The 17,856-nt window shown below is 58.9% G+C and overlaps 1 protein-coding gene across 5 annotated transcripts in view; it reads left to right on the top strand.

Moving 5' to 3' along the window:
* Positions 1-16,964, top strand: part of HDAC7 (histone deacetylase 7) — a 258,212-nt gene extending 241,248 nt beyond the window's left edge. For all 5 annotated transcript variants that reach the window (XM_075061049.1, XM_075061050.1, XM_075061048.1 and 2 more), the window contains 11 exons: positions 1,115-1,164; positions 2,540-2,647; positions 3,412-3,467; positions 4,040-4,127; positions 5,543-5,662; positions 8,244-8,341; positions 11,044-11,162; positions 11,788-11,921; positions 13,035-13,119; positions 13,638-13,776; positions 14,455-16,964. In XM_075061049.1, coding sequence (XP_074917150.1) covers positions 1,115-1,164; positions 2,540-2,647; positions 3,412-3,467; positions 4,040-4,127; positions 5,543-5,662; positions 8,244-8,341; positions 11,044-11,162; positions 11,788-11,921; positions 13,035-13,119; positions 13,638-13,776; positions 14,455-14,500 — 1,043 coding nt within the window. In that variant the 3' untranslated portion in view covers positions 14,501-16,964. The remainder of the gene's footprint in view (positions 1-1,114; positions 1,165-2,539; positions 2,648-3,411; positions 3,468-4,039; positions 4,128-5,542; positions 5,663-8,243; positions 8,342-11,043; positions 11,163-11,787; positions 11,922-13,034; positions 13,120-13,637; positions 13,777-14,454) is intronic.
* The last annotated feature ends 892 nt before the right edge of the window (positions 16,965-17,856 follow it).

Below are 17,856 nucleotides of genomic sequence, written 5' to 3'. Positions count from 1 at the left end.
AGTTTCTCTGCATTGGAGCTCAACCCTCTCCCACGAGCACCGATCCATAGGGCCCCCTAATGCGCTCTGCATACTGTTTAGGGGCTAAGGGCCAGGTCAAAGAGGGAGTTGCTGGGAGTTGGGCACACTGGAAAATCTGGACCCAAGTGCAGCTGTGCTACCTGGACAGGTTGGCTTCCTAGGCTGCAGGGAGAATGCAGGCCCCAGAGCACACCAGGGCTGGTTCTCTAATGCCTTGCACCTTGGCATTGCACTGGGCAAATGCCATCCTAGGTGCAGAGCTGGAGGCAGAATGTGGGGTGGACATGGCCAGGCTAAGCCCAGAGAACCGGATGAAGCCTCCATCACCTTGCATGCCATGGCACTAGCCCCAGGGAGGTGTGGTGCTGGCTCATCACCGTGCCCTCATTGCAGGCAGCTTGGGGTGCTCAGCCCAAGCCAAGAGGATGTGGGATAGCAGCTGGGCCAGGATGATTCTTCTAAACTCAACTACCCTCACCTGGTGGCACAGATGGAACAGGCTCCTGAGGTCCCTGGCAGTTATTCTTCATAGGAGCGGGCTAGGGAGTAGCCTGAGTGGGGTGCCCTGACTTCTGGGGAGAGCTAGGAGCAATACCCATAGGTGCTGCCCCCATGACGCTGCCAGACACATGCAGCTGTGACAGCTGGCCCCAATCCTGCCATCATCCTCCTCTGCCCCAGCTCTCTAGACCCTCCCACTCCTGGACTCTGCACCGCACTCAGCACCCTGCATCTTCCCTGTCCAGTACACATCCCTGCACCTTCCCAGGCGCCTGCTGCTGCGGGCTCAGTCCAGCCCTGGCCATGCACCTCCACAGGATGCTGAAAAGCAAAGCCGAACTCTCGCCAAGCAGCCAGGCCAGGTGCCTCCTGCCTCCCATATCCCTCTCCTCCCAGGTGCCTCCTGTCCCCCTCCAACCCCAGGCACCTCCTACCCTCTTGCCCTCCAACCCCCAGATGCCTCCTGCCACTCATCCCCAGCCCCTAGGTACCTCTTGCCCCCCAACCCCTAGCTGCTCCTGCTGCCTGCCTGTCAACCTACAGCGCCCCCAAGCCCTCCTGCCCTGGTCCTGACAGCCTCTCTCTCTTGCAGGGATCCTGTCGCAGAGGATGCTCGTCATGCTGCCCTGTGGGGGGGTGGGGGTAAGTGTCAGGCTGTGTCTTGGGGGACTTGAGGGGGAAGACTTGCGGTGAATGGCTCAAGGTGCTAGGCCCCTTGCCCAGGCTGGAGAGAGCAGGAGCCCGCTTCGCAAGGCGGAGACAGAGGGCTCGGCTCAGGAACACAGGCTCAGTAACACAGCTCCTCTGCCCTCGCCCTGTGGGTGGGAGCAGGGCCTAGCCAGCCACGCTGACCCCAGGACTATGTGGCGTCTGAGGGAGCCATGGACTCTCTGGGCACGGAATAGCTCAAGGGACCATGGTCAGCTCCAGACAATAGGATCCCAGGGTCAGAGTGACCCCCCCCCGCAGTCAGCTGCTCAGTGCCCTATGACATGGCTGGGAGGGCTCAGCCAGGCCCTGGCAGCCTGCAGCCCCGATCACCAAAAGCATTTGGCTCACAAAGGCCTGGTGTTGGGGTGGGGGCAGTGCAGGGATGGTCCCAGCCTAGGCAGGTCAGGGGAGCAGGGTGGGTCCCAAGTGGGGCAGGGTCAGGGGCAGAGCAGTATCACGGGGCAGAGCAAACCAGCCGTCCACCTTGCCCAATGCTCCAGACACCCCTGCTGCCTCTCTCCTTTCGCAGCTTGCTGCCCTGGTTTCTGTCCATTCACTGCACTCTCCTCTCCTCCTCTTCTCTCTCTGTCTCTCTCTCTTTCAGGAAGTGTCTCACTCTCTCCTCGCCTTCCCACTCCCTGCTCTGGCTCTCCTCCTCCCCTGCCCTTACTGCTGGGCCACTGGCTCCCTCCCTGCCATCTGCTCTCTCTCCTGCTCGCTGCTCCTCCCCTCTCGCCCATCCGGTCCCCCCAGGCAGAGCAGGAGAGCGAAGGCTCCTCAGCTGGACGCTGCCCTCTGTCTGTGGGCAGAGGGGGCGTTTGAGCCGCACACATGGACTTGATCAGAAGAGACTGAGGTTTCCGCTCTGGCTCGGCCCATGACGTGATCCTGATCAAACCAAGATGTTTGTTTAAACAGTAAAATAAAATAAAGAAGGTAAAATGCGTTTTCTCCATCCCTGCCCCAGCCCCAGGCGCAGGGGAGCTGCGCTGTGCAGACCCCGCTACAGACTACCCCCGCCTCTGACCCTGCTCAGCTGGCGGCCTGGATAGCTGGCCCAGCCTGGGGACTCGACGTGCAGAGACCTGCCCGTCTGGCTTGGGAAGTGGAATTTGGGGGTTTGGTCACTTTCAGCCACCCTCTGAGGACTGAGATTCAGCTGTTGGCACCAAGCAGCCAGCCAGTGCGCTGCTGCCAGAGCCAGCCCACATTTCATGCTTTGGTCCCTCTGTAAAGACTCCCCCATGCCCAGCTCCAGCAGGGGCGGCCTGCCCTACTCACTGCTTTTTTGTCCACTTGCTTCCAGGTGGATAGCGACACTATCTGGAACGAGTTGCACTCGTCCAACGCCGCCCGCTGGGCCGCTGGTAGCGTCACTGACCTGGCCTTCAAGGTGGCCACAAGGGAGCTCAAGGTAGGAGGAGGCCAGGAAATGAGCACTGGCATCGTGCCAGTGTCTGGGCTGGGGATCCCTGGCAATTCCCTTGGCTGATAGGGACTCATGGGGGTTCTCTCACCCTCCTGTGTGGATTTCGGTGATGGCTCCAGGCCCATCAGGTTCTGGACCCTGGACAGCAGGCCCCAGGACACTTCCCTCTGGAAGCCAGAGGTACCTGGACTTCATCTGGGTGGGGCAATGGGAAGCACTGGCAGGATCAGCGGCCTTGACATAATGGTTAGAGGGCTCGTGCTGGCAGCCAGCTCAGAAGCAGAGGCAGCAAGGCTTGGTGGCCCCTGGAAGTGACAGACTTGCCCTCTGGCTCAAGCCAAGAGAGAGATGCTAATTCAGCATGGGAGTGAATGGCAGCCTGCCCCGCCCAGCGCCAGCACCAAGGGCCCGGCTAGGAGAGGGCCACTGATCGCAGGATCTGACGTGAGAGTGCAGGGTCAGGTTTCACACCCCTGAGTGCCACGACTGGAGCCATCCAGGCTCTAATGTTGGCGTGCTCCATGCAGGGGCCCCAGAGCTGGGGAAGAGTTGCCTGGGGCTGTGGGGCCAGGCAAGCCCAGGCACTTCTGCATGTGGGTGAGAGGGTCACCTCAGGGTCCTCCAGACTGCATTGGGGTTGGACAAAGCTCCCCCTGACACCCTCAGGGCAAGCTTGGCCTGTGCCCCGGGGGTGGGGGAAGAGGTGGGCAATAACGACCCCACAATCACGTTTTTTGTCTTGCCCCCAGAACGGTTTTGCTGTGGTGCGACCCCCAGGACACCATGCGGACCCCTCCACAGCCATGTAAGAGCCATCACTTGCCTCCTGACCCTGTTTGCTTCCCACCCGAGGAGTCTGGGCCAGGCAAGCTCACTGCCAGGCTCCTCCCACCAGGAGTAGGCTGGAAAGAACACAGATCCCATGTGTTGTAGTAGCTAATCATACAGGACAGGAGCAGCTCAGGCTGGGAGTCCCTGCTGAGCTACCCGCCTCCAGCCTTGGCTCCTCATTGCGTAGAGTGGGATTGACAAGCAGTGTCTGGGCAGGGGGGAGGGGAGAACCCACCCCATGGAGGCAGTAAGGGGAAGGGAAAACCCACCCCACCGAGAGGGAAGTGGTTGGAGGGGGGAAAGAACCCACCATGTCCATAGGGCAGTAGGTGGAGAGGGGAAAACCCACCATGTCCATAGGGCAGTGGGTGGAGTGGGGAGAACCCACTCTGTCCAGAGGGTGGGAGAGAGGAGAACCCACCAGTCTGGAGGGGCGAGAGAACCCGCCTGCACGGGCAGGGTAGTAGCTGTCTCGTAGGATGCAGTGGCTGCCTGGGGAGGGTGGTGCCTAGGCACTGACCAGCTCCTGCTTTTCCCTTCTTGCAGGGGTTTCTGCTTTTTCAACTCAGTGGCAATAGCTGCTAAGCAGCTGCAGCAGAAGGGGAAGCTCAGCAAGATCCTCATTGTGGACTGGGTGAGTCTCCTCTAGCCCCACTGGCCCCCACTCTGTGCTCTCCTCAGGCTGGAGCTATTCTCGATGATGGCTCCTTCCAGCTAGCAAGCTCCGGGCAGAGCCCAGTCAGCTGTATGTTATGCAACAAGCCACATGTCCCCAGTGATTTGTATGTACACTGATAGTACAGCATTGTCCCACCTTCGAGGCCAGTAGCTTTGCAGATAGGGGTTGTGGGCTGGGATTGAGGGGCACAGGCAGAGTTGAGGGGGTGGTTAGTAGGCAGCTGTGGGTCGGGATTGAGAGGCACTGACAGAGCTGAGTGGGTGGGTTAGCAGGGGGCTGCAGGTTGGGATTGAGAGGCACTGACAGAGCTGAGTGGGTGGGTTAGCAGGGGGCTGCAGGTTGGGATTGCGGGGCACTGGCAGAGCTGTGTGAGTGAGTGTGGCAAGATCCCCAGGGTACAACCTGGAAATAGGGTACCGCTGTGCCCCCTTAACCCTCCAGCTTGAGCTGTCTCACACAAGGCTTTGCTAGGGAGAAGCAGCAAACTCTTCCAGGTGCTGTTATCACTCAGCATAACAGCATGTGGAGCCCCACACCTAGCTAGATTGCACGACTGCTCTCAAAACCACTCATGAATTACACAGAGAAATGCACCAGCCAATTCCCCCCAGATCCCCAGCCTTTCACCCCAGAACTGTACTGTCCTGCCCTGGTCAGAAGCCTCAATGTGCAAAGGATGTGCACCAGCCGTTGTAAGCTGAGCTGGGATTTCCCAAGCACAATACACTGTTTTAGGTAGAATCATAGATTATTTGGGTTGGAAGGGGCCTCAAGAGATCATCTAGTCCAACCCCTTGCTCAAAGCAGGACCCATCCCCAAATGGCCCCCTTAAGGAATGAACTCACAACCCTGGGTTTAGGAGGCCAATGCTCAAACCACTGAGCTATCCATCCCTCCCTGGTAAAGTATAAAGCAGTTTTATTAACTACAGAAAGCTAGATTTTAAGTGATTGTAAGTGACAGACATAAAAGGACAGAGATGGTTGCCAAAGAAAACAAAAGATAAGTGCACAATCTAAATCTGAAACCTTATTACACTAGGCAATATTTAGATCAAGCAATTTTCTCACCCCACTGGATGTTACAGTTTTTAACACACAGGCCTCTCCCTTAAGCCTGGACCAGTCTCCTCAGTTGAAGTCTTCGTCTTCTCAATGTTCTTGATGCTTCCAGTGTAGATGGGGGAGGAGAAAGGCCAAAGCATGGTGCCACTGTCCCCTATTTTATATCCTTAGTCCATCTGCCTAGAAGACACCTGGCAGAGGTCTGGGCAGTCCCTGAGCTGCCTGGACTCTCCTGGGCTCCTGACTCTAGGGCCATCCCATGGACAGAGGGTGAGGAGCTCACTCACAGCCTCTCTCTCACACAGGATGTTCACCATGGCAACGGCACCCAGCAAGTGTTCTACAAAGACCCAGACATTCTCTACATTTCGTTACATCGCCATGACGATGGCAACTTCTTCCCCGGCAGTGGGGCAGCCGACGAGGTGAGAGCATTAGCCTCTGAGCCCTTCCCAGGTTACCTCAACTCCGCATCCTCTGGGAGACATGGAGATGGGGGCAGCAAGCGAGGGGCAGAGTGTGGGGATGCCCAGGCTGGAGTGTGGCAGGAGCAGGGCTAGCCAGATGTCCTGTTGAATGGATTCACTCTGACCCCTTTTGCACTCCTTTCTCATGAGCACTTGTGCATCACGCATGGCTCACATGGACGACTGCCGAGAGCCAGTGGTGCACTCGTGCTCCCGGCCAGGTGGAGCCTGACATGTTTAGGGCAGGTCTGCGCTCTAGAACCAAAAGCCCACACCTGGAGACGAATGGTGGCAAAAGGGACGTTCATAGAAAAGCTCCAGGAACCATCCCAGCCCTGGCGACCCTGTGTGAGGTCTGAAGGAGTGGCAGATCCTTAGCTTAACAGAGAGCAGGGAAGAGTTGACCCACATGAAGCACGCACATGGGGAGGAGACTTCTGAGAGCAGGGAGCTCTTTAATCTTGCAGACAAAGGCTGAATTACATCCAATTGCTGGAGCTGAAGCCAGGCAAATTCAGACTGGAAATAGGGTGCGAATGTTTAAGCGGGGGGGCAGTTAGCCATCGGAACAGCTCCCCTAGGGATGAAGAGAGTTTTTCATTGCTCGGAGTCTGGCTATCACTTTCTACAAGATCTGTTCTGGCTCAACCAGACGGATTGAGCCAGAGGCAGGACACCCTCGGTGGATCCCATGGGCTGGGCATATGATGCAGGCCCTCAGACCAGATGGTGATGATGGTCCCTTCTGGTCTTAAACTCTAGGAAATCAGGTGAGCACAGGGTGACCACGGCAGGGCCAAGGGATCTGGGGTTGGTCCTGTGTAGGGCAGGAAGCCGGGGAAGGTTGGAGGGGTCCCTGGGATCACCAGGGGAAGGTTGGGTGGAGACGGGGGCAGGGATCAGGGAAGCTTGGATAAGAGATGGGCAGAGAGGAAGTTTGGTAAAGTCTCGGGTTGATTGGGGAAGCTTGAGCAGGGCCACATGGCTCCTGTTGGTTGGGGAGGCTGGGTGAGATCTGAGCAGGGGAGGCTGGCCTGGATGAGGGAGGCTGAGCAGATCTGTTCTGCTTTGCTCACTCGAGAGAACCCAGCACCTCTCTGCTGTCCTCGGTTGAGCTCTGCTTAGCTCCCGCGGTAAAGAATTCCCCAGGACACCCCTCCCGCAGGGCTGGGTGCTCTGCACAGCTTTCCCAAGGCCATCCTGCCCCCAACCCCCAGGGCTCTATGCTCCATGCACAGTTCCCCCAAGACCGTCCAGCACCCCAAGAGCTGTGTGCTCTGCAAAGTGCCCAAGGCCATGCAGCCCCTGGCCTCAGGTCCAGGTACTCTGCACTGCTCCCCCAAGGCTGTGCTGCAGCAGCCCATACCCCAGCCGTGTTCTCCTGCAGTACCCTGGAGCCCAGCGTGGTTCAGGGAGCATGGCTGAGAAGGGGGAAAGGCAGAACACGGATACCACCCAGTCTCTCATCCTTTTCAATGTACTTTCGAAGGGGCTTTGTGCTGAGCGGTGAGGCAGGTCGAGCTCCCAGCCCTCGTCCAGGGGGATGGCAGAGCTGCTGTGAACGGTTTATGATGCTTTGCCAGTAGCTGTGGTTACTAAGCTCGTTATGAGCTGTTTTCTCCTTCACGTCTTCCTGCCTATGCCGGGCCCACAGTGTCACCTGGCAGCTGCTGATGGGGGTTGTCCCAGGAATCAGTGTCAGCTCCTCCCTCCGAACACACCCAGCTGTGCAGGAAAAGGCCTAGGGGGCTCCCCGTCTGGCCGAGAACACCATTTCAGCAGCAGACTGCACTGAGATCCACCACTGCCACCATGTCCATCAAGCCGCCCCTCCCTCCCTTCACTGCCAGCCTCTCCTTGTGCAGCCATCGCACAGGTGCAGAGCAACCCTGACGTGGGCCTCTGGGGCTTCCCCTGCAGGAATCCCACTGGGGATTATTATTTTAGGGATGTCAAGGCCTTGATGCACTGTTCTGACTGCCCAATCTGAGCTCCAGCACCTCCCAGGCCAGAGGTTCCCCAGCCCAGATCTTGCTGTCGAGCCAGCCTCAGCTGACAGGCTGAAAGGGATGGACCAATCCCCCACGCCCCTGGGGATTCAATTCCAGCGGTTAATTCTAAACGTCCCGTAGATGAGCTTTGGCTGGCGGCAGGATTTCCCTCCACTTCCTGTCCCAGAGTCCCCAACCGCTGCTGAGCCCAGGTAAAGCAGCTGTCATGACCCACCCTGGCTTGCAGTGGAGAGTGTGCAAAGCACAGGGGGTGACATGCCATAGGGAAACACCACAGCTTCTTACTGTACATCAAGGGCTCTGCTTTGACAATTCCTGTGAGGTGGAGCCATTGCCCTGGGCTGGAGCGTGAGCCCAGGGACAGGCTGTGGATTACGTGGGTCTCCAGTCTGGCACCACTGGAGCTTGGCACTGGAGCTGATCCTGGCTGGGGAGTGTGTAGCTAAGAGCTTCCCTGGCATGGCACGGTGGGCCCTGCCATTGAACACCATGCCCTCTGCTGCAGCGTCTTCCTTTCTGTCTTCCAGGTTGGCTCTGGTGCTGGCGAGGGATTTAATGTCAATGTGGCTTGGACTGGTGGGCTCGACGCACCCATGGGGGATCCAGAGTACTTGGCAGCTTTCAGGTAGCCTTCCTTTGGGTGGCTCTGTTCCGAGCCAGGCCCCCCTATCTCTTCCCAGCCATCCCCCTCCCTTCTGTCCCCAGCCGTGTCCCTCCCTGGCTGTCCCCAGCCGCACGTCTCCCCATCTCTATCCCAATGCCCCCTCCCCATCTCTACCCCAACGCCCCCCTCCCCTTCTGTCCCCAGCCGCACCTCTCTCCATCTCTACCCCAACACTCCTTCCCTTTCTGTCCCCAGCCATGCCCCTCCCCATCTCTACACCAAAGCCCCCCTCCCCATCTGTCCCAAGCCATGCCCATGGGGAAGGGTAGCCCCCAGCCCCATCTATTCCTCCCCTCCCCCCCGCCGGATCCCAGAGTCCCCCCACCATGGCTACCGGCCCCCACTCCAGGCCACCCCAGCCCTAGCCCTGGAGCACCAGACAGGCAGGCAGTGCGGCCTCAGCCCTGAAGTGCTAAGCGGGCAGGCAGCGCGGCTTGGGCACAGGTCCCCTGCAGTCCTGTTGAGATTTGGCAGGGCTTTGGGGCAGCAGTGGCCCTGGACCTGCGTGGACACAGTTCCATCCAGAGGTAGCTGGTCACATGGCTTCTTGGGGCTACTCATAGTCCTACTAGGAGCACTGCAGGGGAACGAGGCATGGGGGGCATTGGTGTTAAGCACATCAGCCCAGGGTCTTCAACAACCCAGTGCACAGCACAGTTGGGTATTGGGTTACTGTTCAGCCAGGATCCCCCTGGCCCAGGAACACAGCCAGGACTCTGACCCAGTCCCTCTTCAGACTTGGGCAAGCCCATGCCAGCACAGGCTGCTGCTGACATTCTCTGCATGGCACCCAGTAGCTGCCAGCTGGCAGGGGCAGCATTGGCTGCTCCCACAGGCAATGGTTAGTGACTCCCCTGGGGGCAGCCTAGATCAGGGAGGTTCGGGTGGCCACAAAGAGGGCAGCCCAATGCAGGAGTGGGTCTGAAGGGGCAGCACAATGTAGGGCGGGGGGTTGGAAAGATGCAACCCCATCCATTTGGGAAGTTGCACAGATCCCCTGTGTCAGGGGGAGACAATGGGGCACCACCCCTGAGTCTCTCTGACCCGGCCCAGGGCGTTAAGGAGCTATGTTGGCTCAGCTAAGCACCAGTTGGGAGTGCAGGGACTGTGTGAGCCAGCCCAGCGCAATGGCCATGGGTTCATGGCAGTCATCCCCTCTGCTCCCACACCTGTGCTTTGCTTTTACTCAAAGGCTCTATAAATAGCTCTCTGTTTACACAGCAATGCGATCTCCACTCACTCCCAGGCCCCCTGGCCTCGCCAGTGCTGGAGTCAGCCCACCCACGGGCCACTCAGCGCTTCTGGCCAATATGCTGTCCACAGATGGGCCTAGGTCGTGCCCTGCTTTATCCAGGACCTCCTCCTTCCCAGAGCCCTAGGGCAGCCATGCCTCCTACAACAGCAGGGCTGAAAGGGGAAGAGGGTCTGATCCAGCCCCAGAGTGCCTGTGAGCAGCAGCAGCCCCTCTGAGAGGCTGCATTTCCAGGGAGCCCACGGAATATCCTGCCCTTTGAACCAACAGCCTGGTCACTCCCCTTCTGTTCCCCACCTGCCTGCAGCTGAAACTGGCTCCTGGCTTCGCTTGTTGTCCCCGGGAGCATGGCCCTAGGCTTCTAGCTGGGATCTGCTGGAAAGGGGCCAGCGCACAGACCCAGGGAATCTGGCCATGCTGGAGCTGCTCCTTTGAACGGACATTGTCTGTGTCTGGGATCCAGTGTTCCCATGGTTTGCGCTCTATCTCTCTGGGATATGCAGTGTCAGGCTGTGCTGTCCATAGTATATGTCTGTCTGTCTCTCTGTGAGAGGCATAGGCCCTTTGGTGGGGAGCCAGGATCCATGTGGATTTGTGCTCCGGGATGTACATGCGGGACCCTCAGCCCCCAGTGGAGCCCCATTATTGACAAGGGGGCTGTGCGACCTTCATGCACCAACTAGCCCAGACATTCCCTTCAGTGTCGCTCAGTAGGCCTCAGCCTTTTCTTCCAGAAACACCTCTTCCTTCCCCATCTCCAGCCCTGGCCATATGTTTCCTCGCTTCCTTTCCTGGCACGGATCCCAATTTCCTCCCTCTCCCTCCACCATCAGCGGCAAATGCCCACTCCATTCACAACCCATCTGATAAAATGATCAGCAACAACTAGTTAGCCGTGACATATCAAGTGTAATCATTACTCTTCAGAGTGAACACTCCATCTCTGAATGGCGGGGAGTTCACACCTCCCAGAGCCATTGTTTCAGGTCATCTGCAGGCTCCAAAAGATGTCACAGGTTATGTTGAGAAGCCCAACTTCACTGCCCTGAGGACTGGAAAGTGTAGATCCTGCCACACCAGCGCATATCACAGGGGCTCCATCGAGCAGGACAGTTCTGGCCTGTGGCCTGGAGTTTGACACCTGCTCTGGGGTACCTTTTGTGTGTTTGTCTTTAAAGTTCTAATCACAGAGTTTGTGCAGCACCTGTCACCACTGCGCCGTCGCAGAGGGGTCTTTTCCTGGGGCAGAGGTGTAGGCTGCAGTTTTGTGCAGAGATTTGTTGCATCACCCAGCTCTGAGGATGCTTCTCCCCCTGCAGTTCCCTGCTAATGCCACTGTAGCTGCATCAATGTCAGAGCTGGGACTGCTGTGTTCTCAGCCTTGCTGAATGTGTGTTTTCTTCCCTGACAGAACTGTCGTGATGCCGATCGCCCACGAGTTCTCCCCGGACGTGGTGCTGGTATCTGCAGGGTTCGACGCAGCCGACGGCCACCCGCCACCGCTGGGAGGCTACAAAGTCTCTGCCAAATGTAAGGAGCTGCAGTTGATGCTTGTGCACTGGCAGGTTAGAAAGCAAGCCAGGACTGGGTCTGCCCGGTTCAGGAGGCTGCGGGAGGCGCACAGGGGAGGAATGTGCTCCCAGTGTGGAAGTGCTTTGGAGAGGGGAGAGCTGCTCCAGGGGCTGCTCCCAGGGCAGGCACTGGCCCAGAGGGGCTCTCCACGTAGCAAAGGCCAGGGCAGGAGTGGGCTGCTCCTGGGGGGTTATTGTAATAGCAGCACAGACCTGTGCTGTGATACAGCAGCCACCCCCATTTGCTCTCTGGCACTTTGGCATTAACCAGGGTCCTGAACTGAGTGGCGCAGCCCTGCTGGCTGCGTACTTGTTAAGGCCCCTCAGCAGGATGGGGAAGCCATGGGGGAGCTGACCAGCCTCACCTGGCAGGTCAGCCTTTTGCTCCAGTCATTGGCACACATGGTCTCGGGGATACAGAGTCCCCGAGGCTGATGGGGTAGGCTGGGGTCGAATGCCAGCTGCTTGCTCCTGTCAGCCCCGCTCCTGGTAGCCAGGGCAGTCTGCAAAGCAGGCATGTGCCTGGGCATGATCAGTGCAGCAGGGTGGCTGACAGGCTGCCCCTTTGGCTTCTTCCTCCTTAGGCTTCGGCTACATGACCCAACAGCTGATGAGTCTGGCAGGAGGAGCCATTGTCCTTGCCCTGGAAGGGGGCCATGACCTCACGGCCATCTGCGATGCCTCGGAGGCCTGCGTGTCCGCCCTGCTGGGCAATGAGGTGAGGCAGTGAGCTCTGGCATGTGCTCCTCCCTGCCCCAGTGGTGAGGGCAGCGGAGCTGGGAGGCAGCCCGAGCTCCCTGGCCCTGCCCCAGTGGTTGCTGCCCTGTAGAACTGGCAAGAGGCAAGTGAGGCAAATCCTGGGGCTGGATCCCATGGAAGATAGGGGAGGTGCACTCATGCACAGGCGCCAAATCCGTGGGTGCTCCGGGGCTGGAGCACCCACAGGGAAAAATTAGCGGGTGCTCTGCACCCACTGGTAGCCCAGTTCTTCCCCCATCGCCTCCTTCTCCACCCCCTGACCACGCGGTGTCCGCACTCCTCCCACTCCCTTCCAGTCCTCCCCCCCACCGCCCACTGCCTAACAGCTGTTTGGCAGCGCTTAGGACTTTCCGGGAGGGAGGGTGAGAAGCGGGGACGTGGCCCACTCAGAGGAGGAGGCAGAGAAAAGAAGAGGCAGGGCAGGGGTGGGGACTTGAGGGAATGAGAGCGGGAAGGGGGCGGGGCTGGGGTTGGAAAAGTGGGGGTGGGATGGGGACTTTGGGGAAGGGGTGGAATGGGAGTGGGGCAAGGGCAGGAAGAGGCAGGGCAAGGACGGGGCCAGGAGCAGTGAGGATTGAGCACCTTCCAGGCAGCGGGGAAGTCGGCGCCTATGCATGACTCATCCAGTTTCGGTCCACACAGCAGGGTACCCCCTTTGCCCACAGCCCGCCATCCTCTGCAAGGACCTGCTGTCTTCTGCAGCATTGGGGGGCCCATGTGGGGGCAGGACAAGGCTGATCTGTTATGACAGGCCCTGTGATCCCCACCAGTCTGCTCCTCTTCCACCTCCCTGAAGCAGGACACACGGTTCAGCATCCCTAAAGCCAGCCTGGTGCGTATCTGACAGGCCGTCCCCGAGTATCCCAGAACCTCCATGCAGGGCAGCAGGGCACAGCTGCGACCCCAGCTGCCCCACAGCCCAGCGTTCCATCAGAGGGCCAGCCAAAGGTTGCAGTGTTTTCCGGCTGCGCTGTCCCCTGGGGCTGAGCGGGGGATTGCACAACTCTCTGCACTGAGCTCCCCTCCCGGTCGAAAGCAGCATTAACAGCCTGGCTGGCGTTTCTCCCTGCAGCTGGATCCCCTGCCAGAGGAGAGCATGAGGCAGAAGCCGAACCCCAATGCCGTGCGCTCCTTGGAAGCAGTGATCCGGGTCCAGAGTGAGTGTGCCTGGGAGGAGCTGATTCCAGGGAGGCCAGAAAAGGGATATGGGAGGGATCAGCCTCCAAGGCCCAGACCCCAATCACACCCCCACTCCAGGCTCCATCACTGGTACTCAGCACCCGCCTCAGCTGGGTCTTGAGAGCATGGTGGGGCAGCTGGAGCTGTGTGGCTGCTTCATGCCTGGAGCTACGGACGGGGGTGCAGCCCTAGCACCAGAGGGCACGTCAGGGTCTCGTTCCCCAGAGAAGGCTGAGCCATGCCGCTCACCCTAGAGAGCTTGGGAAAGCCCCTAGCGCAGGAAAACCCAGACAGCCAGAGGCTGGGCAAGGCTAGGCCAGCCTCCCCCTTCCTCTCTGTGAGCAGCAAGCCCTCTGCCCCTCCTCCTCCTCTTCTCTGAGCGGGAAGACCCCTCCCTCTTCCTCCCCGGCTCTGAGAATGGGGAGGCCACCCCTCCCCCTGCCCCAGTGTGCCCTCATGGGGGTGAGGGTCCCCCTAAGCCCTGCCTCTCTTTCAGGTAAATACTGGGGCGCCGTGCAGCACTTTGCCTCTAAGGTGAGCTGTTCATTCCTGGAGGCGCAGCACCATGACCCAGAGGAGGTGGAGACGGTGACAGCCTTGGCCTCCTTGTCGGTGGCGGTGATGGTGGAGAAGAGGTGATGGTGCCATTCCCTGTAGCCCTGGGGTCGCCCAGAACCCCAGCACCGCTCTCTGGCCCTGAGCCTTTTGGCACCATGGCTCCAGTGTGCTATCAGCCAGGGACCAGGGCATGGGCGAGCTGTGCGCAGCTGTTGGGCCTAGCCCCCTAACCAGCAACCCCCTGAGCCCAGCCTGCACCAGCTCTGTGAGTGCAGCACAGACGGCTCTCACGGGGCAGTAGTGCCTGGGGATTCCCTCTTCTTAGGGTCTGCCCCATGGGATTGTAGGGCACCCACTAGGGCAAGATCGGTCCAAAGGCATCTAGCGCCCAGGGCTTGCAGCTGGAGTACCACATTTGCAAGTGCACCCCCATGAGTAGGGGATAGCAGGGGGAGCAGCCCCCCTCTGACCATTGTGTGTGGGGAATTCCAGCTGCATCCTGGGGGATGGCAGGGGGGAGCAGCCCCCTCTGGCCATGGTGTGTGGGGAATTCCAGCTGCATCCTGGGGGATGGCAGGGGGGAGCAGACCCCTCTGGCCATGGTGTGTGGGGAATTCCAGCTGTTCTCCTGGGGGTTGGCAGGGGGAGGAGGCCCCCATCTAGCTATGGCGTGTGGGGAATTCCAGCTGCTCCCCTGGGGGTTAGCAGGGGAACAGGCCCCCTCTGACCATGCTGGCTGGTTTCCTCTACTATAGGCCACAGGATGAGCCGATGGAGGAAGAGGAGCCCATGAATCAGTGACGTGCGGTGGTGGTCTCTGAGTCGCTAATGGCAGGAAGGAGTCTGGACTCTCCCTAGCCCGTGACTCGCTCTCAACTGCCTGTTTGCCACGATGTCCTCTCTCCCCAAGTCACACTATGGAACGGACTGGCCCTCCAGCTGTGGCATCTGCAGGTCACATGCAAAGGAGCCCACTGCTGTCTGGGAATCACTCTCCTGCCTGGGATCAGCCGAGGACCAGAAACTCCCTCTCAAAGGATCTGCCCTGCAGTGCTTGGCACCATGCCTTCCACCTGCTCTCCCCTCAGGGTGTTGCAGGGGCATAAAGGGCCAATGGGGTGTGAGAAAGCCTCGGCCCTGCCCGGTTAGTGGAGAGCTGCTTTTCTCCAAGGGCTCATCCTGTGGCAGTGGAAAACTGGACAGGTGTTGGGATGGACAGTGGTGTCTGACGTGCAGTTCAGAGCCAACCTCAGGATTGTGCCTCTTCTCCAGACAGCCAAAGGTTCCACCAGGGATCCCTGCACCTCATGCTCCTGGGAGGGGGGACAGAACAGTCTTTGTACCTTTGTCTAGGAGCAATCGGAGCCTCCTGCCAGGCACAAGGTGGGAGCTAGGGGTGATGATGACGTGGGGTTTGAGCCAGTTGTGAATGAGAAGAGGTTAGAAGATGATTGACGACATGCAAATCACAGGGAAGCCCTGGACTCCAGTGTCCCCTGTGCCCAGAACTGCAAGCCTGGGACTTGGTCTCCTTAACCACTAACCAGAGTGCGAGCCCTCGGGGATGGGGCCCCTCTGATTTGCACTATCTGCAGATTACATGTGCTAATGTGCACCTGACATATCCATGGGACTTTGGGGAACAAACTCCTCTGCAGATGGACGTTCACGAGGTGATCTGAGTCCTGGAACAACCAGCCAGGCCAGCGACCTGAAGATCCATGTCTAATGGGGCCCTTTGTCCGGCTCCAGGGGAGGGGGGCTTCTTCCAGAGTAGCTACTAAGGGCTCTCTGTGTCCTCGAGGCAGCCCTCACTAGGGAGCCTGCCTTAGCCCCCAGCCCTGTTCCCTGCCTAATACCCAAACTGTCGAGGAGAAACAGGGCATCTTAGGGCTAACATGGGCTCAGCTTAACATGAGTCTGATTGCTGCTCAGTGCTCAGCTAGCCCAGGATGGACACATTAGAAACACTCCAGAGAGCCCCCGAGATCCAGCCAGAGCCTCTCTGGAGTGAGCAGAAACCCCAGCCAAATTCCTGCTCCCCTAGAAGTCATGGGTGCTGTGCAGACTCTGCGCGAGCTCAGGACCCCATCGTGCAAGGTGCTGCACAGACACCCCTCCACCGCCGGACATTGAGGCCGTGTAAGCCTGATGCTTCACAGACCCCAACCAGGATCAGGGCCCAGTCGTGCTAGCTGCTGCACAGATTCCAACCATGATCAAGGCCCTATCAAGCCAGGTGCTGCACAGACGCTAGCTGAGACTGGGCCACTGTCAAGCCAGCACTACACAAGCACACAGTGACTGACAGCTCCTTTCCTCCACTTCAGTGGGACTAGGATCTGGGCTGATCTTGCAAAGTGTTTCCCCCTCCCTGGGTAGATCACATGGGTTCACACACACGCCCCTGTAGCCTTGGCTCCTTCCACTCACACAGCTGGGGGAGACCAGCAGTTCTGCTCCCCAGAAATGCCATTGGAGAGCCTGTGGCCTCCAGAAATGGCAGCTTTTACAACCCCCATCTGACCCCGACTTCACTGTTTGTATCATCTCACGGCAACATGGAAGAGCTAAAAATATTCTCCCCTCCCTTGCCCCCCCGCCCGCCCTTAAACACTTAAACAGGTTTTGCAGAAGAGCAGAGCTGGGCCGGCTGGCAGCAGTTTCTTGGGAGAACAACAGGTCCCCACAAAGCAGCAGCCTCAAGCCTGCACTACAGGCCAACACTCCTGGGTTAATCTCACTCCACCTGGCTCCTGTCCAGGTGGGGTCGTCGTTTCCAGTCTCCTAGTGTGAAGGGAGTGAGCCCTCTTCTGTCAGGGGCACCAGGGATCTGACCCCTCTCCACTCCATGGCTGTGTCCTCCAGGACAATCACCATTCCTTCGAGAGGGGCCTGGCCCAGAAGCTGTTGTGATGTGCAGCAATGGGAGCAGTTGGGCCATTGCCTGGGGCCTGTGTGATGGCCACAAGCACTTCCTGGGGTTCTGAGGGGCACACCCCTTGGTTGAACTGTGTGTCTCCTTAGGTCCATGCCAATGTCCAAAACAGAAGCAGACAGGAAGTGTGGAGACATGCATTTCAGTGGGGCAGAGCATAGGGCCTGGGATATCTGGCCAGGGTCTGGAGGTGTGGGGTAGGCACGCAGGGCTGGGTGTCTGGCGAGTCGCTGTCTGCAAGGAGAGGGATGAGTCTGTTTGTAAAAATATAACAGAGGAAAAAAGACCTTGGAAGAATAAATATTTCTTTGCCTTAGAACTGCACAAGCTGTGTGCGGGGATATGGCTATATCGCCGACCTGGGGCTCAGGCACACAGGGCACAACTCAGACTGTGCCACAGCCTGTGCCATCCACATGCTCTCCTGGATGTGGCTCCCCCCCCAGAGCCCCATGGACACGTTCTCCCACAGAGCCCAATGCCCCAGTGGGTCTGTTGTCCCCCCCACCCCCCCAGCGCCCAATGGATATAGTCCCCCCCGAGCCTAATCCCCCTGTTGGTCAGTTGTCCCCTCCCCAGTGCTCCATAGATATGTTCCCCCTAGAGCCTAATCCCCCTGTGGGTCTATTGTCCCCTCCAGAGGCCAATGCCCCTGTGGGTCTGTTGTCCCCCGCATGGGTGTGTCGTCCCCCACCCCCCCAAGACTTGTTGCCTTCTGGACGAGATGATAGCCAGCCATGTTATTAGGCTCAATGCATGTGGGCCTGGGTGAAGTTCTCCGGCCTGTGCTGGCCAGGATGTCAGAAGAACTGAGCTTCTGGGCTTAAGCTCTAGGAAATTACAACTCAGAGAAGAGAGTTTGCTGCCCTCTTTGGGCCTGGCTTTTAGTGATGTGCTCTGGCCTGGCAGCATGCATAGAGTTGCCAGGTCTCCGGTTTTTCAGCTGGACCCCCTGGTTAAAAAGGGACCCCGGCGGCTCCAGTCAGCACCGCCAACCGGGCCATTAAAAGTCTGGTCAACAGTGCTGCAGGTCTAAGGCAGGCTAGTCCCTACCTGTCCTGGCACCACACTGGGCCCTGGAAGCAGCCAGCAAGTCCAGCTCATAGGTGGGGGACCACAGGGTTCCATGCACTGCCCTTGCCGTAAGCACCAACTCCATACTCCCCATTGGCTGGGAACAGTGACCAATGGGAGCTGGGGGAGGGGGATGTGGTGCCTG

The sequence above is a fragment of the Chelonoidis abingdonii genome, chromosome 26 (genome assembly GCF_003597395.2).
Source record: "Chelonoidis abingdonii isolate Lonesome George chromosome 26, CheloAbing_2.0, whole genome shotgun sequence".
NCBI lineage: Eukaryota > Metazoa > Chordata > Testudines > Testudinidae > Chelonoidis > Chelonoidis abingdonii.
Note: the sequence above shows the minus strand (reverse complement) of the source record. Positions and strands in the feature narration are given on the sequence as shown.